At 37.1% G+C, this 24032-nt stretch overlaps 1 protein-coding gene across 1 annotated transcript; it reads left to right on the top strand.

Moving 5' to 3' along the window:
* Positions 1 to 17974: 17974 nt before the first annotated feature.
* Positions 17975 to 18567, top strand: LOC116263702 (uncharacterized). The gene is made up of 2 exons (XM_031643436.1): positions 17975 to 18181; positions 18313 to 18567. The coding sequence occupies exons 1-2, from the start codon at positions 17975 to 17977 to the stop codon at positions 18565 to 18567; spliced, it is 462 nt and encodes a 153-aa protein (XP_031499296.1).
* The last annotated feature ends 5465 nt before the right edge of the window (positions 18568 to 24032 follow it).

Raw genomic sequence — 24032 nt, 5'->3', positions numbered from 1 at the left:
TCTCAGTATACTGCAGTGGTTTACTATCGGTCAAAATCAGTTACAGGGGAACATTGCTCCTGAGTTGGGAAGCCTAAACCACTTGTGGATACTTGACCTTTCCTATAATCTGATTGAAGGTACCATCCCATTGCCCTTAGCCAACTTGACCAAGTTAATTTCCTTAGATTTGAGATTCAACAAAATAAAGGGTCCCATTCTGCCAAATATTGGATCGATGAAAAGCTTACAGGCATTAGCTCTTTCTAGCAACACATTAGAAGGTCCAATTCTAGACTGACTTTACCAATTGGTCCACATGTCTGACCTCTATTCGGACATGAATGCACTCAATGGGCCAATCTCGACCTCTATAAACAATCTGATGAATTTACAGAAGTTTTTTTTAAATTCCAACAATTTCTCATCAACAATCCCTCCTACCCTTCGTGAGTTGAAGGATTTGATATGGCTTTACTTGCAAGACAACTTTTTCACTGGTCAGCTACCCTTAGAAGTGAGAAATTTGGCAGCATTGGGCAAAATGGATGTCTCTGTGAACCAGTTGAGTGGAGTGCTGCCTGTGACCTAATTTAGGCTCCAAAGGCTAGAATGTTTGAATCTCTTCAAAAATTCATTTAAGGGCCACATTCCCAAAAGACTTGATGGTATGGTAAACATTGAAGCTATTGACCTTTCCCACAACAAGCTTTCTGGTGAGAAACCAAAATCATTGGAGAAAATTCAACACATCCAGGTCTTGGATTTGTCCTTCAATCTATTGGAAGGAGGGATTCCAAGTGGTGGAAAGTTTGCAAACCTTTCCATAGATTCATTTGTAGGAAATTATGCACTATGTGGAGCTCCCAAATTCCATGTGCCAGTATGTTCAGATAGAGTGAAGAAGCACAATAATGTCAACATGATCAGAGTTGATATTTTTTTAGCAAGTGGGGGCTTTGCACTTGTACTCATTCTTTGGAAACTCATTGTTGTCACAAAATATAGAAAGAGGCAGTTGGAGAAACATGTTCAGGAGATTGAAAGATTTTGTGGATATCTTTGGTTCCTAAGTTGTTCGACAAACAACTTCAGCGATGCAAATTTTCTGGGGAGTGGAAGCTTTGCTTCAGTGTATAAAGGAATTTTGACAGATGGAACAACAGTGGCTGTTAGGGTCCTAAACTTGTCATCTGATGGAGCATCAAAAAGTTTTGACATTGAATGAAATGTGATGTGCCAAATTCGACACCGAAACCATATTAGAGTCATCACATCTTGCTCCAGTGCAGATTTCAAGGCTTTAGTTCTCCAATACATGCCCCTTGGGAGCTTAGAAGTCTACCTACATTCAGGTGGCAATCACTTGAATCTCTTCCGAAGATTGGATATCATGATTGATGCTGCTTGTGCTCTAGAATATCTTCACCATGGTTACTCGGAGACAATAGTTCATTGTGATCTGAAGCCAAGTAATGTGCTTCTAGATGAGAACATGACAGCAGACGTCAGTGATTTTGGCATTTCAAAGATTCTAGTTGGTCTGAATTCTTGTACTCTTACAGCAACTCTCAGAACCGCCGGATACATTGCACCAGGTATGTACTATCTCTTATCTTTTTGTCTTTTTATAAATTTTGTGTCTCTCAAAGTGTGAGTATAACTCCTGAACCATTTTTTGAGTCAACTTAGCCTGGCTTTGAGTTCTTATATGTGTGTGTGCATGTGTGCAAACACTCTCTCTTTCTCTTCAATAATGCTCTCAGGGTGAAAGTGGAAAAGAAGGTGGGATCGCATGGGAGGGACCGGAGAGGTGATGAGGTGAGATAAAGAGAGACAAGGAGTGAGTGGGTGGGTTTGCCAGTCCTATTGGACTCTCTCTCTCTCTCTCTATATATATATATATATACATGTATATATATATATTCATTTATTTATTTATATTGAAATCAGCTGAGTAAGCTTTTTTTTTATTTTGTATTGTTTAAACCATTGCAAAAAAATGCATTGATGATAGCCAATATTTTGACAACCGCTTTTAGCATTGAGACTGCTTTTAGGGTCGCAAAATATGAAAAAGAGTCATCCGTAACATAGGTAGCCCACTGATTTCAATTATATATATATGTATATATATAATTTGGTCCTGAATTATGTGGATTAAGTACCAATGGTGTGGTCTCCGATACAGATCATCACGAACGTATCAAGAAGGTAACCCATTTCTGTTAGTTTCTAAATTTGATTTATGATCATGGTATCTCTCTCTCGATTGAAGAACCGATTGCTTAGGTTCATGAGAACATTTTCTTTGTCCACATGGAGAATTTTCCCTGTTAAGTTGCGTCGATTGGACTACGCTAGAGTGTTACTATCCTGATCTTGATTCTGCTGCAAACTTTCATGAAATTTTCACGAGTCTATGTGGAAATCGCTTGCGCATTAAGGATGTAGGCATCCTTGGAAGGTAATTGGGATTGTCGAGATCTGCAAGAATCTCTTTCAACTCGCCCTTCATTGTTCGTCGATGCCCTTTCAGTTCCCCTCTCGATTTCTCCCCTTCGCGGTGATGAGAATGGTCAAATGCCCATAATTGAAAATTTAAGAACTTCATGGAGGCCTGGTCAATCAAGATGATCAAGTAGGAGTTCACCTCATTAATTGAAAGGCAATAAGATCTACTGGCACTTGGGCACCCTCATACTTTCCTATACTTGGGACTTGCGGGTGAATGAATCCACATCCTGTGTTTGCAAGCGCAGCAAAACTTTACTAGAACACAGCTCTCAACAAGGGTATTATCAAATCCGTCAAATCATATCCCATGCTCACTGAGCACAAATTCGTGCACCCAGAAGGCATTGGCCTCATTTGGTTAGGCTTCTGGCCACCAAGCAATGTGATCGCTTGAGCGTATAGCTCATGGCATGCCATCCTAAACAACTTCTAATTGTAGAATTCCTACAAAGGTTCATGTTCTACAAATGTCAAATAAAAAACAATGGTTGACAAAAAGTCTACATTATGATGGACTAATTTTAAATTTCAATAGAATAACATATGTTTAGGTCACGCTGGTGATACCATACACTGATGCTTTGTCCAATGTATCGATGATGACTCTTACCGACATTCCCTTTACCAACAAAAGAATGAAATGTCGGTTACACCATTACTGACATGCATTCTATTTTCACCGACATTTTGTGGCTGCCAGTAATGCTTAGGTTTTTTGTTGTGATAGTTGAACTCTTGCCCAAGGAGTCCTCAGCTCAAGGCAGTCCCCTGCCCAAGGCAACCCCCGCTCAAAACAACCCATGCCCAAGGCATCATTTGCTTGGTGTCCAACTACTCCCTAACTTCAAGTCAAGCCCAGCCCGGCCTCCCCTGTTCTCCCCTGTTCTACCCTGCACAATTTAAAAGCAGTCCGATGGGTCACCACGATAATATACGTATTAAAAGCATATGTGCATCATGATTCTCACAACTAATCCAAACTAAATTTTCTATTTTTAAAAATTGGGAAATAGAGTATTCAAGCTGAGTTTATTCCATAAAAAACTCTAATTTTCAAAGAGTCCTCCTACCTATGCAAAATTGGAAAGAGAAGACCACTATGGCTTGGAAGAAAATGTTGTTCATTGTCTATGTGATTGAATATTTTAATGATGTATGCAAAGAAAAAAGAAAAAGACAGGGTGAAGCATGAATGGTTTCCTTACTCCTTGGACGAGCAACAAATCAGACTTCATTATCTCATCAGATCGATTCCACCAACAATCTGATCCACTCAATTTATGAGTGTGGTTTATATTGTAAATGGAATATATCAATTGCAATGAGCCCGTTTTAACCCATTTGCTTGTGAAATTTTCAGAAATCCTCGTGATTTTGAAAATCAGCAATTAATGAAAATATCTAATCTTGTTGGGTTTCAAAAAGAAATCCTTAGACTTTGATCAAGTTCGAAACCACAAAAGAAATTCAATTTTTTACAAAACCCATTTAGGAATACTTATTTCCAAAAATCCAATCATCTCCAAAATCATGCTATTTTCCAAAATCAATATATATCAAGCTATTTCCAAAATCAAAATTCAAGAATCATTTCTTCAAAACGTTTCTTCCTAAAGGACTTCGCAAAAGTGATATTGCTACCCAAAGACAAAATTTGTCAAAGCTCAAATTCTCCAAATTTTCAAACAAATTAATTCCTTTTGCCTACGATCTAGTAAAAACTGAGTTGAAATCAGCCTATCAAATGAATTTTTGAAATCCTATTTCAAAACCTAAGCTTATGTCCTCCACATCAAGTTGGGGCTTGGGGAACGTCTTATATTTTCTACCTCCAAGATGGACCTATGTCTGTGTGAGATCAAATTAATTATGCATGGAGAGAAATAGAGTGAAGCATAAATATACATGGAGTTTATTTCATGCATACATGCACTCACTTCATGAATGTGCCCACTCATATTCACTAAAATCTAAGTGAATCAAGTCAGAGTTGCTTCCATGATTAAGTCGTATTGTGACAAAAACTTGAGCACCTCGCTTTGTTTGATGCAGAAGCACAAAATTTTCAACATGATTATAAAACCCAAACTTTCAAAATCAATTTCAAAATGATTCCATATTTTTTTCAAAATCAAACCGATTTTCAAGTCCAAAAATTACTCAAGCAAAATCTCATAACATTGGGAAAATTCTAAAAAAAAAAATCAAAATACAAATTTTTCCAATCAAGAAAATTAGCATAAAACTAGACTTGGACACCCAATTTCCAAATTTCTAATCTCATTTCAGTATCAAAACCACCCAAATAAAGTCAAATCTCTCAAAATGCCAAAACTAGATTCAAATATCAAAATCTTAAATGCAAAGATGTTTTCAGGAAAATCGATCAGGTTCCACCCATTCCAAACCCAAAATTTCAATCTCAAAGATTCGATTCTCGAAAATTTCAACTAGCCCTCAACTATCCAATCCATTTTTTCCACATTCAATTTTGGCTTCAAAACTGAATTCCAGTTCCAAGGCTTCCTAGAGTTTTCAAGTCAAATTTCAAATCCCCAAGTCCAAACTATCTTTGAAATTCTAAAGTTTAGCTCAAACTTTCAATTTTTAATTCCACGATCCTAGTTTCAAAAACAAGGCATTAACTGTCCAATCCCCAATTCAATTCGAAATCCAATATTTCAATTCTCAATTTCCAATTCCAAATTCCAATTTTTGGGACCAAATCAAATTTCAATTGCTAAAATCCATGATTAATTCAAAAATTCCATTCCAAGAATGATCTTCCAGTCTTGAAAATTTTTGAAATACAGAATTATTCTGAATCAAATCCAACTCTTTATTTAAAATGAACTTTAAAAGTCTGAAATCGAATCTCCACATTTGCATGTAGAAAAAAAAAAAGAACTTGTCAAGCTTGAGAAAACTCAGACCTTGGATCAATTACCCTTGTTAATGGTGGCAGAGACGGGTCACTTTCACTTAAAATCAATTTTCGATCAAAACTTTATTTTTCCTGCTTTGCATGCAAACTTCCTAGCCCACACCAAGCGAAGTGGGTCATATAAAGTGATCTAAATACCATTGAGTTTAACATGTGGAAACTGGAAACATGGTTTTCTGTGTTCCAACATAACACAGAAACCTCTCTGGATTCAATTCCATGGCAGTTTCATTCAAAAATGCAAAATTTTGTGCAGGTTTTGAAATTTCCTAAAACGTTAAGACGCAGGAAAAATTAGCATCGGGACCAAACTTTTCATCTGCCCCAAAATCACACAATAAGTGCCTCTGGTTTCTGATTTTTCTGAAACAGGTCCCACTTCGTACGAGATACCAATTTCTTGGGAACCGTGGTCGCTTCAAGTCCTCGATTCTCTATATTATCTTGGAAACATGAAAACTATTTATTTTAGAGAAAAAGAAGATAGAAGAAAAGCAGTACGGACAATGTAAAAAAGATGAGGTTCCAGATATAAACAGTTAGATTGATAAGAACGAAGGAACATTTTTCAAAAATTAAAAAAAAAATCACTTACAAATATTTGCTTTTACAAGTTTTAGCCTTACATGGCACTAGAAATAAATTTTTTTAATTTTTTAAGAAGCATCAAGATCCAAATAAAAAAAAAATTGATAAAAACTATCGATGTAAAAATATTAATTTTTTGGGATTGCCCACACGAAGCCCACACTCTCGTTGCCCGGTGGAATGTCTAAACAACTTAAAGGACAAAAATGGTTGTTTAGGCTTTCAAGTTTCAGCGCATTAATAGACAACCTAAGAGAAAATGTAGGCCCTTAAATGTAAATCTCAGAAATATTGTTATTATTTTCAAAAATGGAGAAGAAAAAATATTAGTGTACTCATCCTATTCTCTGCAAGGAGCAGCCTTAGACCATGTAGGTGATACGACTATTTTTCTAGAATTTGAATACCTACCCGCCAATTTATTCATCTGCTGCAATGCAGCCCCAGTAAAGACAAATATGTACCACAATAATGTTACAACAACAGTAAAAGTTTTAATATATATATATATATATATATATATATATATATATATATATATATATATATTGACATACACATAGACATGTTCTCTCTCTCTCTCTCTCTCTCTCTCTCTATATATATATATATATATATATATATATATATATATATATATATAGGTATGTTCAACCGAATTTTTTTTGTTAAAAAAAGTCACATTTTTTAAACATATTTTAAGAAGTAAAATAATGGTTTTTTAACTCATCAATCTTTTATGCATTGTGATCTCTAGAATTTATATACTAATTTTGAATTTTGTTTTTCTACAGTGGGACCAGGAAGAACAGAGGAAGAACATAGTTGCTTTCATGCATCGCCTCTATCTCGATCAGCTCTGTTTTCTTCCAATTGTAATAATCAATCAATTTAAACTCATGGGGTCACAGTAAAAATCAATTGCAACCAGGAAAAAGAACACTAAATCCGATTGCAATCACAAAAGCTATTGATAGGAATAAAGAAATACAGAAATAGAAATTTATGAAAGAAATGCAAAACATTATTCCAAGAAATTCTGCATGAGAATTGAGTCAATGAACAAGACGGCAAAGAAATGAAGGGCCTCAAGATGATTGGAGAAGGAAATAATGGAGGGCAGCTAAAAAAGAAAAACGAAAAAAATCCAGTGGAAGTCGACGCAAAGAATATCTTCGAATTTCCATTGGATTCTTCCCCCCAGGTTCACTTGTTCGAAACTCGAAGCAATGGATAGCTGAATTTCAAATGAGTCCAAGGTGAACTTATCCTCCCCAATTTTTGTATCTCGAATTTTTTAGATTTACATAAAATTTTTTAGTTTTAAAAATCTGAGGGGAGGGAGGGGGCAAGGCTGCCTGCCTGCCCCCCCCTTCCCTCCACCCTTGCGTGTGATGGAATGGAATGAAGTTTCTAGGATGAGTGTTCTCATGTTTGATGAAAGAAAATGGGCTTGGTGATAGGGCAGACCCTCAACCCCCTCTTGGCAGAAGTCATTCCGTGGCCAATGCAAAGAGCAAGGTGAACATCTACCTTCACAATGCATCCAATTGAAGCAACACTCACTGATGTGTTCTTGAACATACTATTATTGTGCTCTTCTTAATCCTGCCAAGTAAATTGCCAACCACTGTTGACTGGAGGTGAAGGAGAAAGGAGAAAAAGCTGCTGTGGGGGGAGGGGATTGTGTGGGGGAGAGAAGGCCAAGCGGTAACAAGCAAGCAATAAAAGAAATGAGAGTCAACATAAAATTAGTATCTCAATTCCGCAGCAAAGAGGCAAAGAGGACACTAGTTAGCAAGGTAGATCACAAGGCAATAGAGTAGGCCTAAGGTATTGATGTGGCAAGCAAGAAGGAGCCAAAGAAAGGCCATGGCACAGGGTGAGGGGCCATCTCAAGTGTAAGTATATAACAATTGTTATAATAGTTTATTGTATCTTGTCATGCAACCTTCTGTACCTTTTTAAGTTACTGAAGTGTAGAGACCCTAAAAGCAATGGAAAGTTTAACATTCGCATTCTGGTGCTCATCAAATTGTGGCTACAACTTATACTGAGGGCGTTGCAATTTTTACCAACGCATTCCTCCCATGGTAAAACTATTGTTTTTTTTTTGTAGTGTTAATCAGGTTTTCCATTGAAAAGAAAACAAGGAAAAGAATAAAACTGAACCATTAAACCGCCACCATAGACTTTTCAGAGCTAGAAATAAACAATGAAGATCAAATCTTCAGCAGCTGAACTTTGGAATGGTTAACAAACAGAACAATTTGTTGACAAAACAAAACATCTCTCTCTCTCTCTCTCTTTCTTTCTCTCTAAAGTATAAGCTCTATTTCCTAAGAAAAACTACAAATCTAGCGAGGAACAAGAGCACAAATTGAATGTAAAAAAAGGAAACATGTACAAATGAAAGCAAAATAAATTTAGGGTTTTCAATTAATTATCATCCTCACCCACTCTAAATGAACTACCCGTTCATTTAAATATAGCTTCCTAACTAATTGTATTTTGGATCCCTTATAAGATCCAATTCATGTGAACCTGCACCATTGATCCATTCTTCAATCAGATCTGAGCGCACTTCTGCTGTCACTCTCTCTTTAAATGTGTGTGTGTGTATAATGAAAGTTAGTGAAAAGCAGACCACTTGCGTAATAGACAAAAACTAGACCTGTTAAAATTAATTATTAAAACATTTTTGGGCAATCTAACCTCATAAATATGATCCTAATAGTGATTTGATGAGAAACATATATTAGGTTAGTCATTTTCTTATTTAAATATTTTTTTAATAATAAAAATATAAACGACTCTCATAACATTAGATTTTGACTTTGCAGTGGGGCAGAATGGTTTCAAACTTACATATCTACATCTCAGCATTCTGTAATTCTATTTGAAGATGTATGGATCCAATTCGAAGACATAAGAGTTGGATCTAGTTTGAAGTTTTATTGCATTCACCTGTTTTAATATGTGTCGTGTATTTTGATTGGATCAAAATCATATCTATAACGATTACTAGAGAGAGAGGTGTAGAAGCAGTGGACCGTAAACACTTACCGTAAACATGGCACAAACACAATATTTTCATGTGTACATGCTATCATTTGACTCGACTAACTATTAGCAGATGCTAGCACCCATTTGACTGTGTGTTTGAGAGGCCGGAGCATCTTGACAGTTAGAGAAATCCATACATGTACACATGCACACAGACACAAACACACACACACATACACCAGGATTTCGCCAGAGTATGTGCTGTATGCTCAAACCCAACATCTAACAAAATTTTGGATTTTGACTGGTGGATGCTTTGGATCAAATTCATTTCACACTGTCATTTTGCATTAGTTTGTAGGATAGGCCGAAGCCACAGATATACCAAATCTTTTGTGGCACCCTTTGGTCTTCCTTACTCGCACTCGATTACAGATCTCAGCTCTGGTCTTCTTGTGAGCTTCTACAGAGTCCCAGCACAGTTTCGTCAGTCCCCACTGATAATGACATGTTCCCAAAGACATGATTAACCCAATATCCAGATGACTTTAGATTTTGAAAAGTCAAATATTGTACAAAATCTCATGTTAATTAAATTTTGGCAAAAACAAACTCAAGTAAATGAAAGTTAAAGATTAAAAAAAAAGAATAACTTGAAGGATGTTTACATTGAAAGATAATTGAGGCACTATAAAAAGAACCTTTAAGAAAGCGTTTTTCACATAAAAATGCAGTTCTGTATCAAGTACTTAACCTGCTGTGCATTAAAAGTATATTTTAAAACTTGAGCAGTCTTAACATAGTGTAGCTTTTCTTTTAACTTCTTCGAAAGGAAAAATATCGAGATACAACTTGCCATGAAGCTACTACATAGTTATTGCATAAGAAATAAGAATAAAAATGTCATATAACAATTAAATGACGATACCATAATCAATATGGCTATCTGTGTTGTGACTTGCACTTTAGTTTTGGAGGCAAAAAATTACCTTGGAAACAATCAAGTGAAAGTAAATACCCTGGTGTGTAACGGTATCCATGTTGCCATCTTGATACACCAATGCAGCATCGAGCAGCAACTTGGTACCATAACCTCCCATCTGTAATGCTCCCGTCTCCCCAACACCTGATTATTGGATAGTCGACTGAGCTAGTGATCATGTGCCTATGAATTGCTGTAACCTTACCAATTATTCTTCGATGTCTAGAAAAAAATCTGTCGTTATTGCTAATGGATCTTCATGAATGTTCTAGGAGTAGGATAATAGGATTTTCTTAGAAATCATATCAAATCTAAAGCACTTTCTATGGGAGATGTCTCACCTAACTTGTCTGTTTCAAAGATCGTTAAAAATTTAAATTGTCATGTTATTTTGTCTTCCACTAATGTTATATTGCAAGACACTATTTTGAAGGGGAGGATTGGCGATGGAACTCAAGAAAATGACTTATATATGCTGAAAATTAATGCATGCTCCTTGACTACCCAAATCAGTCATGATGGGGAGCTTTGACATGAGAGACTTGCTCATCCATCATGACACAACCTGAATATTTTATTACCAAATTTGAATTATGATTCCTGTGTTTGTGAAACTTGCAAGCATTCTAAATTTTCCATAGACTCTCGTTCTATGAATTTTTGAATAAGCTTTGTCTCCATTTGAACTAGTGCGTACTGACGTGTTGGGACCAGCCCCAGTGAACTCATACTCAATTTTCATTATTATCTCACATTTATTGATGATTTTTCAAAAACTACTTGGTTATTTAGCATAAACCAAAGATGAAGTTTTTGCTAAATTTTCTTAAATTTTACAAAATAGTTGAAACTCAATTTGGAATTGGTATAAAATGTTTTCAATCTGACAACGGTACTATATATGGAAACAAGTTTTCTGAACAATTTTAAAGAGAAAGTGGGAGGAACCATCAATTCGCTGGTGATGGAGCTAAAGGAGTGTGGATATTGCTGGCTCCTAGAGGAGGCATGTTGGAGGGTGAGGTAGAGGTGCTAGAGCAGATTTTTAGCTTCCACACAGAATATGGTGAACAGATAATAATAATCTCTTTGGTTGATGCTCTAGTCTGAAAGCTACATCTACACCTTTATGGAAGAAGAGTGGGGGCTGTTTGCAGCAGAATTTTAGAAGGTTTTGACTACAGAGTGAAGCAGGAAAAAGGGAACCCTATGGTCGATTTGGTGTGTTCATAATGGCCATCTAATGGAGAGGGGAAATTTATTTTGTGCAGACCAACAGCTGCTCATAGTTGGTCTTCTCTTTTTGCTCATCTGGAGGGTTTAGTCAACCCTTTGTTTTTCTGATTGTGAAAATTAGCATTTGTAAAATGCTAACCTTTCCCTGTATAGGCGATTTTGTTTAAATAAAGGTAAGAGGCCTAACCCCCATAAAGCTGTTATTGCGAATGGATTTGTTTTTACCTGTCAAATTTCAATAATATGCTTGTTGAACCCATTTTCAAGCTGATATGAATCCAATACATTTTCAAGCTGATACGAATCCAATCCATTTGCAGTGGGTGTGGTGTCACTCCCAACTTGAGGAGTTGCAACTGGAAGGTTTCACTGGGGACATCACCTTTGGAGGCTACTGGAAATGCCTCGCGAAACTAAGACACCTATGGCTTTTTGACCTCCCCAATCTCAAGTTTCTGGTGGAATTTAATAATATTACTCACCAACAAAAAGTTGCAGTAGCAAGAACATGTCCCAGGGATGCAAAGGAAGAGATCGCCTGACTCTCCAAGCTTGAATTGTTGACAATTGACAGCTGTTCTGCAGTCCACCTGCAGCAGGAGTTAACGGACCATCTTGACTGCTTCTGTTCCTGACATGCCATCTGTTTTCTCTTGTGAAGGCTGTCGACATGGATGAACCTAGCACAGGACTAGATTGTGAACCATGCAAAACAAGATGGAGATGGTGATGTCCAGCTTAGATTCACGTTGGTGGTATCAATTAGCGAAGGAAGGAGCATGATTTCGGCATCTACTGTTGGTGGTGTCTATATAGATTTTTCATATTCTAGATTGTATCAAATTTTATAATGATAATTATTCAAAAAAGATTGTACTTATGTTCAAATCAAAATTTGTTGTGTGTGTGTGTATATATATATATATATATACATCAGCCACAACTGGCACAATTTTCATGGTCATTTCTGTGGGTAATGCAAAAAACTGCTTTGTTTGTTACACGCAACAGCCACGTCGTTAACTTGTGTCTGTTAAAAATGATTGACACCCCTAATAGCCACGGTGTTTACCTTGCCTGAAACCTAGTAGGCAGGAATGCTATAACTACAGCTCCCTGAAGGACAGTGCATGCACCTTCCCTGAATTGAAAAGGATGTACCAACTGCACCGCTTAAGATCTGCATCTTTCTATTTTGTTGCAGTTCCTTTCTCTTCTTCAGATAAATCTTTTTCTTTTCATGTATTTGCAGTAAGAAATATACCCAAGTTAATAAAGGGAGAATATAAAAGGAGGCAAGATTTACTTTGGGTGAAAAAGTTGTCTATTTACTTTGTTCATAACTCCTACTCCAACACCAACAGTACTTATAGACATCACATGATTTTTTATTACATTACTGTAAAAGAATTTTTAATGTTCCCACCTGAGGTATGCACACAAACTGAGTGACCACTTATTCCAATTTTGCCAGTAGAATTGGGCGTGTGGCACATGGGAAATTAACTGTTGTTAAACTGATATCTGTTGTGCAGTGATGTGAGTCATTAAGAGCTAAAAATCTGTCCGTCTTCTTCTGCAGGATGACCAAATGTTGAAGATCAATCAAGAATTGTATGATCTAACTTTAATTAGGTGTACTTATCTTGGTCAAGAAAATGATTGCTAATGGATGGACAGCCATTTGATCCCAATGCTCGTTACAATTTCTCATATGCTATGACATTTTGATTTTATACATATATATATACATACATACACACACACACACACACACACACACACACACACACACACACATATATATATATATATATATATAGTGTTTTTGTGTGTACATGTGTGTAATAAAGTGGCACAACATGTGTTCAATTTTAAAATATAAGTTGAGAACGCAATGGGAATGTGGTTCAATAGTCACAGAAAGCACCTGTTTTGTAAAAAAAAAATGAAAAAAACATGATAAATTAAATAGCCGTTCAATACTTTAAAAAACACGTTATTTTGAAAAACAAAAAACACATGTTTTTAATGTGTTTTTTTACTTTTTTCATTTTCTTCAGTTTTTTAATGTGAAATAGTTTTTTTTATTTTCTATTTTTTATTTTTTGTGTTATTAGTTTCTCAATTATTTTATTTTTCTCTCATTTTTAGTTTTTAGATTTTTAAAAAAATTTATTGTATTTTTGTCATGTTTTTCAAGCTCTCCGTATTATACTTGAGAAAAACCTCATTGTTTAAAACCTCGAGACGTTATTTGTGACTATGGTTCAGTCACACGAACTGATTCAACCAACTAACAATAATTTGTAATAAGGTCTGTTACTCCTAAAGAAATCTTTGCTCGACTCTCAAGAAAGAGAGCGCTTTCTCCTTCAAGAAAATTTTGGAACCAGCTAACTGAACGTAGGAATGAAGATGATGCACATCAGATAAAGACATCATGTAAGGAAAATCAAGAAAAGAGGGCAGTCATGTTGATGACCAACTATTCCCACATGCTCAAGGGGTAGACTCTTGTTGATGTAAGTTACATTGCAAGGTTTGGTGATGTTGAAAACTTGAAACTGACATCTTGGATGTGCATACTCGTTCATGCATATCTATAGACATACTTGACCTGACATCCAGAACTTTGAAATTAATGTGGGGAAATGAGGTGACGGACTTGTCATTTTCAGATAGACATAGAAAGTGAAAATTTTACCATCTATTATTGTCTTGGGATTTAAACCATGCTGTGCCATTAATGTTGAATATAGAACAAGTTTCAGATACACAGAGAGGGGAAAAAATTTGAGGGGTGTCATGTCAACATGAAAAGTGTTTGGCAAAGAGTAACATGGCTGCCATATGCAAAAGCAAAGCGCAGGGTCCATGTCATGCAGCCAGAACTTCTTGGTGGTTGAGGTCCCTGAGGCAACATCTCTTTGGTGATGGAATCTCATTCCTCATGGGTGGACTCCTTTTTTGTCACTCAACTGTCTCCTTTCTCTATCTCTCTCTCTCTCTCTCTCCCTTTCTGCCACACACACATACACAGATGCATGCAAGCATGGATGCATATTCACACATACAGAGTAAAGCAGAAAAAAAATTAACTAGAAAATGTCAGATGGAAGTTTGAAGTTTGAAGAAATAGATAGAAAGTACTCCAGTTGCTGCTTCACACCATGCATTTGTTGTTAAGCTGAGCAAACTTGCTCCATAGATTGCATACACAGACAAAAGATGGAAATTAGGCATTGTTCCAGCAATAAAAGGAGGCTATGTCACCAAATCAGTTGAAGTTACCATATGGAATGAAGACACACACACACACACAGAGAGAGAGAGAGAAGGGTTAAAGGGGCTTCTTCCTCAATGAATGAGTAATGCAATCTTTTAGTGCTTAAAGCCAGTTCAAGAACCTTGCAGCCATTCTTTTGGGTCTATCGTAAATAAAATTCTTTTATCACTGTCTTTTTGACTGCTGGATGCATTGGATTAAATTCATTTCATAACTGTCTTTTATTCGCTTCAGTTTGTACAAATACCCTTTGGCTACCGTAAAGAAAATGATGTTCCTGTCACTTTGTCTATTTTACATGTGGATATTAGGGATTAAGTTTGTATCAGAACTGCCTTTTTTTTGTGGGGGAATGAGGTGAAGGACTTGTTGTTTTCAGCTAGATATAGAAAGTGAAATTTTACCATCTATTATTGTCTTGGGATTTAAACCTTGTTGTGCCATTAATGTTGAACATAGAAGAAGTTTAAGATACATAGAGAGTGGAAAAAGTTGAGGGGTGTCATGTCAACATGAAAAGTGCTTGGCAAAGAGTAACATGGCAGCCATGTGCAAAAGCAAGGTTTAGGGTCCTTGTCATCCATCCAGAACTTCTTGGTGGTTGGGGTCCCTGAGGCAATATTTCTTTGGTGAAGGAATCTCATTCCTTATGGGTAGACTCCTTTTTTCTCACTCAATTGTCTCCTTTCTCTCTCTCTCTCTCTCTCTCTCTCACACACACACACACATACGCAGATGCATGTGTGCATACACATTGACACATACATAGTAAAACAGAAAAAAAGGAACTAGGAAATGTCAGTTGGAAGTTTGAATAAGTAGATAGAAAGTACTGCAGTTTCTGCTTCACGCCATACATTTGTTGTTAAGCTGAGGAAACTAGCTCCATAGATTGCACACGCAGACAAAACATGGAAATTAGGCAATGTTCCAGCAATAAAAGGAGGATATTTCACCAAATCAGTTGAAGTTACCATATGGAATGAAGACACACACACACACACATAGAGAGAGAAAGAAGGGCTAAAGGGGCTTCTTCCTCAATGAATGAGCTATGCAAACTTTTAGTGCTTAAAGCCAGTTAAAGCATCTTGCAGCCGTTCTTTTGGCCCTAGCACAAATAAAATTATTCTCTTGTCACTGTCTTTTTTACTGCTCAATGCTTTTGATTAAATTCATTTTGTAACTGTCTTTTTTTTGCTTTAGTTTGTATGAATACCCTTTGTCTATCGTAAAGAAAATGTTGTTCTTGTCACTTTGTCTCTTTTGCTGGTGGATATTATGGATTAAATTCATATAACTGCCTTTTCTGCTTTAGCTTATACGAATATCCTTGGTCTAACCTAATGAAAATGATGCTGAGAAGGAAGGGTTAAATGGGCGTCTTCCTCAATGAATGAGCAATGCAATCTTTTAGTGTTAAAGCCAGTTCAAGCACCTTGCAGCCATTCTTTTGGGTCTATCAAAAATAAAGTTATTCTCTTATCACTGTCTTTTTGACTGCTGGATGCTTTAGATTAAATTCATTTCATAGCTGTCCTTTGTTTGCTTTAGTTTGTACGAATACCCTTTGTCTCTCGTAAAGAAAATGATGTTCTCGTCACTTGTCTATTTTACAGGTAGATATTGTGGATTAAATTAATATCAGAACTGCCTTTTTTTTTTGCTTTATTGCCCTTGGTCTATCCTAATTAAAATGATGCTCTTGTCACCTCTTAGATTGAGCCTGTCGATTCCTCCCGTGAAGAGTTGGCTCCCAAAGAGCCATGAACTCATGATCACCACATGGGTGCTCTCTAGTTTCCTTTAAAAAAAAGAGGCAGAAAGGCAACCATGTGCATGGTGTCCTTTTCTTTGTTTTCTTTTCTCCTTTCTTTAATGGACAGGTAGATTGGATGCTCCATTTTCAAATGGGTTGGTTTCCCTCCATGATGAACAGATTGTCATTTATAGAGTGAGTGGGAGTTTTTGAGTTCACCCATCAACATCATTGAATCCAAATAATTCTGGCTATGAAACTAAAAGGCCCCATTGTACTACCTCTACCACTTAAATATTCTAAGTGTCACCCACTCAAGGACTGCCTACCTCATTGATGCCCACTTCGAGCTAGGCTTTTTTTTTGGCTTAGTTAATTGACAGAAAATGGTTTGTTATTTTACAAGACAGGTTGGAGCATGGTTGGTTTTGAACCTCGAAAATTGAGGAACTCCGACACCAGCCATTTCAAAAAATCTGACTTCCTGTTTGTGATTAAGCAATTCCATAACTTGCCAATTAGATAAAAGGTCAAAACTCTCACACCATTTTCCTTTGGCCGTAAGCGCTCCTTCGAGGCCTAAATGGAAAGCAGGATTCTATGACCTGGTTTCCATCAGGGCCGGTTTGATGGGCAGGAAATATTTCCTATAGCCATGTAAATAAAATTTAAAGATTCGAAAATTTTTTTTGCCCATCAAAACCAAAAAGATGTCAAAATTGAAGCCATTGACTGGTAGAGCAAGTGCCGTATGGTTGGTTGAGCATCACCCACTTGCTTTTCTTCGCCAAAGCAAAAGTTGGCATTCAAAGTCCCACCACCCAGAGCAGGTGACATGCGACAGCACCGCCACTTCTGCAAGGTTGATGGTATTCCCTTGTGGCACGAACAAATTGTACTTCAACTAAATGGTCAGGTCACAAAACTTGGATGGGCTAAATAAAATTTTGGATGTTGAAAAAAAGAAAATCATGCATCCAAAGAGAAGTCCGACAAACGTGAGAAACAGGAACTGTAGGTGATGTAGAAGTTTGTGGTTTGGGAATTTTTCCGGATTTATTTAGCACCAATCATGGACCTTTCCAGCCTGTAGAGCACTTCCTCCGTTTCCTTCTTCTTTCAAGATTTAAGAAGTGGTGGACCTAAATTTGTTTGGCCTTCCTTTGTCTTCCTCTCCATCCATTTTCAGATTTCCAGTTCTCTTCCATTGCTAGCTGTTTCTTCCGCCAAGATAAAAACAGAGAAGAAGATGACAACAGTAATCGACACCCTTGTGCGAACACCTATTTCTATTCTGTTGGGGGAAGTAACCAGCTTGTTGAAAGAAAAGGTGGACCACATCTTGAATGCCAAAGACGATCTTGAGGTTCTCAAAGAGAAGCTGAGATGCTTTGAGAAGGCCCTAAAAGTCGTAGATCAGAAGCCCTTTTTCAGCAATGAGTGCAATAGAGATCTGAAGGGAGAGCTGAAGGATGTTTTCTATGATGCCCAGGACATCATCGAAGGATACCAAACCACAATTGCACATTGCAAAAGGGAAAAGCATTCTATAACTTCATGGAACAACGTAAGGAAGCCCTGGACCACTCTGTGTTCTTGCTTTAAGGAACACTTGCAGATGATATTAAAAATATCAACCAAAAGCTTGATGAAATAAAAGGAAATAATAAGATGATGGCAGATGTGTTTGGAAGAGATATTGGTGGTGAGGGTCTTGTTCATGGTGAACATGAGAACCCCCGAGAGACAACCCATCACATGGGTGTACAACCACCCACGGGCAGGGAGGATGATAAAAAGGTGATAGTAGAAAAGCTTTTGTCGAATCACTCTACAGAGACAAGTAAGGCACAGAAGGGTGGTGTTTCTATTATTTCTATTGTAGGAAAAGGTGGAATCGCAAAACAACTCTTGCAAAAATGGTCTTTAAAGAAACCGAAGAACATTTTGGGAAACGTAGATGGTGGGTTTGTGTTTTGGAAAGGCCAAACCGTAAGGATTTGGTGTGGCAGATACTAAGGGAAGTATGCAAGGGATCTGGAGAAAACCCTGATTGTTCCTTGAGTGAGTTGTGCTCACAATTACGGAACGAGCTCTCAAAGGGAAAATTTTTGTTGGTCCTAGATGATGTGTGGGAACTGAAATGGTGGGAGCAAGAGGTAGAGGGAACATTGATGATGGGTGTAATGGGGAGCAATATTTTGATGACCAGTAGAAACAAAAATGTATCGTATGGGATGCGTGCTTCTTATATGCATCAATTATGAGAATTTAGTTTTGACCAAAGCTGGGAGTTATTTCTAAAGGAGGCATTAAGAGAAGCCCAAACAGAAGAAGATTTGGTGATGCACAAGATCAGAGATGTTGGAGAGAGAATAGTAAGAAAGTGTGGTGGGTTGCCACTTGTGATTAAGACGGTAGGGTCGATGATGCATACCAAGAAAATGCATACAGAAGATTGGAAATTCGTTGAGGGTGGTAAGATATGGGAATGGGAGATGCCTGCAGCTGAAATTGGGGGCAAAATTCTTCTAGGTCTCACGCTGAGCTATGATGACTTGCCACATTATTTGAAGAGTTGTTTTGTTTATTGCTGCTATTATCCAAAGGATTATGAAATTGAAAGGGAGACATTGATAAGGCAGTGGGTGGTGCATGGATTGATTGAGGAAAAGGACGGCATAGATGTGGAAGTGACAGCAAACCAATATATTAAAGATCTGATGAATCGATGCATGATTGAAGAAACCCACAGTAGATTTTTTGAGGGCACTTGTCTGAAGTTGCATGACATTTTACATGACCTTGCCTTATATATTGGTGGCAAGGAATATAGCCATGCCTCTGAGCACACCCGCCATGTGTCATTATTGGTGTATTAATATATGTCTGAAAGAGAAGTCCACTTAGGGCTGCACAACAAGTTGAGCCAGCTTGAGCTCGACTCAATCGAAGTCACTCGTTGAAGCTCAACTCAAACCCGACTTGTTTATTAACGAGTTGAGCTCGAGTTCAAATGTATGCTTGAAATGTTAAACGAGTTGAGCTTGAGTTGTAAGAACTCAACTCGACTCGATTATACAATGAATATTGAATTATAATGAGAAAAAATCTAAAAAAGCTTTTGACAATGAGGTCTTAATTTAAGTAGAGTAAGAAAATAGGCTTTTAAAAGAAAGAGAGGAAGATAGAAAAGATGCACATACATGTGTAAATACTAGCACATATACACATATACAACAGTTGGTAAAATGACATTGATTTGAATAGAAGGAGAGACTTTAAAGGAAAAGAAATAGATAAATTTCTCATATATATATATATATATAGATGAGGGCATTCGACTTGAAAAGAGAAATAAAAGATTCTATAGAGAGAAAATAAGACATTTATATATATATGCATCCATATAAGTATTAAAATAAATATAGAAGCATAGAGAGAGGAAATGAAAGGAATCATCATGTGGGCATATATGTATATAACTTGTATATACATGTGTGTCTTCATGAGATAGAAATCAAGAAATGAAAAATAATGACCGACTTCAAAATTGAAGTAGGCCGGAGGGAAGCTTGGACTCATGCAAGAGCCTAAGCTAAGCCTCCAAAGCCAAATCGGAAAAGGTTCCTTTGAAAATATTTTGGAAAACAAGATTTCAAAAATTTTTATATATGAACATATAAACATAATCATTTCCTTAGTTACAAGGAAATATGTTTCTTTCACCATGGGTATGGAAGAAACTCATACCACATGATAAGTTGCTCATGAGAGTTCCTAATGGGATGATTAAAAGGAAACTAACGCAAAATGACATGCAAATACATATTAACATCTATATATTCGTGAGGGTTTTCCCCGGGTTGGACAAGTCCCAACCTCAAAATTAACATGGAATAAAGAGTCCCAACCATACTCTCATTCTCACCGGTGTATTCACATATAAATGGAAAATCAAATAACTATGCATGGATAATATCAAAGCAATACTTAAGAAAGGAGAAAGAGCATCCTTCACCACAACGTGAATATTATCTCATCCTCTAATGTTCAAAGTGCACTCGAGCATAGCTTTTGACTCTAAAATAGAGGTTGATAGGTATCTCATATGGCCATGGGGAGATGAGGAAGAGAAAAAATAGGAGAAGCAAGCAGACTATATTCAAGAAATGAATAACATGTTTCAAGCATAAATGAAAATCATATCATCTTCTCATGCTCCCAGTGCATTCAAGAGTAGCTTCTTGACTCTAAATAGAGATTCGAAGGCTATCTTATATGGCCACGGGGGATGAAGAAAGAGAAATTAAGGAAATAACAACAAGGCTACATTGAAGAAAAGAAAGAATGATTCAATCATGAAATGGAATATTACTTCACCTTCTCATGCTGTCGGTGCACTCAAGAATAGCTTTTTAACTCCAAAATGAAGATTTCAAAGCAATCTTGTATGGTCATGGGGAGATGAAGAAGGGAAGAAACAAGGAAATGAAATGAGAGAGATGATGACTACATACCTCTAATGAGAATGACTTTTGGAAAAATATGCTTGGATGATCCTAAATCCCCTTTGAGTGAAGCTCCAAGATGATGCCTCTAAGAGAGTTGTAGCTTGATAAAGTTTGCTCCAAGTTGGAGAAAAAGAAAAATGGAAAGAGGAAGAAAGCTAAAGGAAAAGCTCTAGTCTTCAAAGGAGATGTACTAGAGTTTCTCCAGGGCTAACTCATGCTCAGAGGAGGGATTGTGGGAGTATTTATAGAGAGTTTTGGAGACAAACTCAAATTGTATTTTTTTGAATTTCAGAATATTTTCATCCGAATTTCACATATTTTTGAATTATTTTCATTTTTTAAAGAAATAGGTCTTGACTAAGTGGGATTTGCCAAGTTTGTTTCTCAAATAAAGGAATCGTGCTCTTCCCAATGGCTTCATGAAGATATCAGCGATCTGATCTTTTGAAGGAACATATTGGGTTTCAAGGAGCTTGGTAGCCACTCTTTCTCGAACATAATGATAGTCCAATTCAATATGTTTGGACCGACTATGTTGTACCAATTTATGGTCATGTGTAAGGCTGATAGATTATCGCCAAATAAAACAGGTGTTTTGTGTATACTAGCTCCAATATCTCTCAGTATGTAGCTGATCCAGGTCATTTCAGCAGCTGCTGCAGTTTGTGCATGGTACTCTGGCTCTGAACTTGATCGCGCGACGATGGGCTGCTTCTTAGCAGACCAAGGGATGCAATTAGGCCTGAGGTATATGCTATAGCCTGTTACTGAACGCCGAGTGATTGGACATCCTGCCCAATGGGCATCTCAGTCCCCTGTAGAAGCAGGGACTCTGTAGGTTTTATTCTTAAACCATGATTGATAGTGGCCTTTACATACCTGCGGATTTTCTTGACCAGCTGGAAATAAAATTGCAATGGTGACTGCATAAACTGAGACACAAAATTAACACTATAAACCAAATCTGGATGTTGAATGTTAAGTATTGTAAGCTACCAACCAGCTCCTGAAAGGGGTAGCATCCTAAAAATGTATGTGTGTTGATTACAGTAGGAGATTCTACCATGGGAGTGTTGCTAGGCTTGCAATCTAGCATGTTAGCACACTGGAGGGTCTCCTTGGCATATCTTGTATGGTTGGGAAAGATGCCTGTTTCATTATGTTGTACCTATATACCATGAAAATAGTAGATGCTTCCTAAATCTTTCATAGCAAAGGTCAGGCTGATGTCTCGAATATATTTCATCAATCTGTTAGGCCTGTCGCCGGTTATGAGTATGTCATTGACATACAAGAGCAACCATATAACTCCATGGTGCCTTTGTGTAGAACAAAGAGGAATCTGTTGGACTACAGAAGAATCCATAGTTCAATAGGAAATCACAGAATTTATTAGACCACATCCTAGCAGATTGATGTAATCCATATATGGCTTTTCTGGGTCCTTGAATCCTGGTGGTTGATCCATATACACGGGTTCTTCCAAGTTGCCATGGCGGAATGCATTTTATCTCAATTTGATGTATCTTCCATTCTCTAGAGAGAGCAACAATGAATGATAATTTTGATTGTTGTAGGTTAATAACTGGCGAAAATGTTTCCACAAAATCTATACAGGAAGTTGGTTGTGAGATCACTTGCTGTTCTATGTGGAGGTTTTGTCTTTGCTCTCCATTAAGTGGGCTTTTACTTGCCTTTTCATCAATAGGAAACCATGCTTCATTATATCAACTTCAGAAATTAGAGTTCTCGCATCATCTATATTTTTAAAAGGGAATTTAGTCTCATCAAAATGTGGTGCCTAGAAATATATACATGCCTCGTTTTTACATGTAGGCACCTGTAACCGTTATGCATTGCACTATAGCCCAAGAAAACGCATGACAATTATCTTGGATTGAGTTTATACTGGGCGTAATCTCCTAGATATGGAAAACATAAACATCCAAAAGTTCTCATAAAACTATAGTCAGGCTTAGTTTTAGATAAATTTTCATATGTCGAGGTCATATTCAACCTAGGTGAAGGAACTCTATTTGAACCCAAACTACAGTATTGAATGCCTCCACCAATATTTAGGCGGAAACCATCATAGAACATCATAGCTAACCCAAGTTATGTAACAACCCTGTGTTTTCTCTCTACCTGTCCATTTTGTTGTCGCATGTATGGACAAGACATCATATGTGAATTCCATTTTCTTGAAAAATTTTCCTCATTCTGAAATTGTCGAATTCTGTTCCACGATCTCAGTGAACGTTTTGATCATTCTACTAAACTGATTCTTTACAAATATAATGAATCTTTCAAAACAGTGCACAAAATTTCTTTTAAAGGGAAAAGCCAACTGAGTTTAGAACAGATCTGACAAGTAATACCTTTTTCTTTGTTTGTTGTAGCTTTGCCTTTGTGTCCAAAGATTTTTTTGGAGCACCTATTTGGTTTGATGATGCTTGTTCAGGTTCCCAAGTTTTCTTGTTGTCCTCAGTTGTACGGGTAAAACCCGGGAAGAGAATGTTGGTTGTCCTCTTCTCTATGATTGCTATGAATCCAGATCTTGAGTGTAGAAAATAGATTGATGCTGAGTGTTTTCTTGTTCATTGAGCTGCTTCATTGTTTCGTGACATTGGAGCAGTGGGATGGCCTCCTTATAAGATGGAATTGGGGGCCTCAACGTGGATGTGAAGAAGGATTCATATTCTGGTCCCAATCCATTCAAAAGAAGGAAAACCTTGGTGTTGATCATTCACCGGTTTTCCAATCGCATGTGGTTTTGAAGATTCAGATGTAATCCGCCATATTCATATTTTTCTTTTTATGCGTCTATAACTTTTAGAGCAAGCAACTTCCCTTTCTTGGTAATCCAGTGCATAAGCTTCTTCAAGTGTTTTCCACACATGTTGTGCTATTTCCAATCCAACGACCAAGCCTAGAACATCCTTCAAGAGCGTACCTCTGATCCGTCCACGTAGGAGTCGATCTGACATTTCCATTGCAGGTAGTCTAGATTATTTGCTTGCTACCAGTGATGAATTGATCTGGTGGTGATTTTACCACTGATGAACCCTCGCAAAGTGTTGACTTTCAATAAGGCAAAGTACTTGCGTTTTCCATAGGAGGAAGTTTGTTTGAGAAAGCTTTATGGAAACAAATTAGCACATTCAATGTAGATGGGTAAGGAAACTTCTGGTTTGAGGTGATGTGAGCAATGGAGAAGC

This window comes from Nymphaea colorata, chromosome 11 (genome assembly GCF_008831285.2).
Source record: "Nymphaea colorata isolate Beijing-Zhang1983 chromosome 11, ASM883128v2, whole genome shotgun sequence".
Classification (NCBI taxonomy): domain Eukaryota; kingdom Viridiplantae; phylum Streptophyta; class Magnoliopsida; order Nymphaeales; family Nymphaeaceae; genus Nymphaea; species Nymphaea colorata.
The sequence above is the reverse complement of the archived record's forward strand: the minus strand, read 5'-3'. Positions and strand labels throughout refer to the sequence as shown.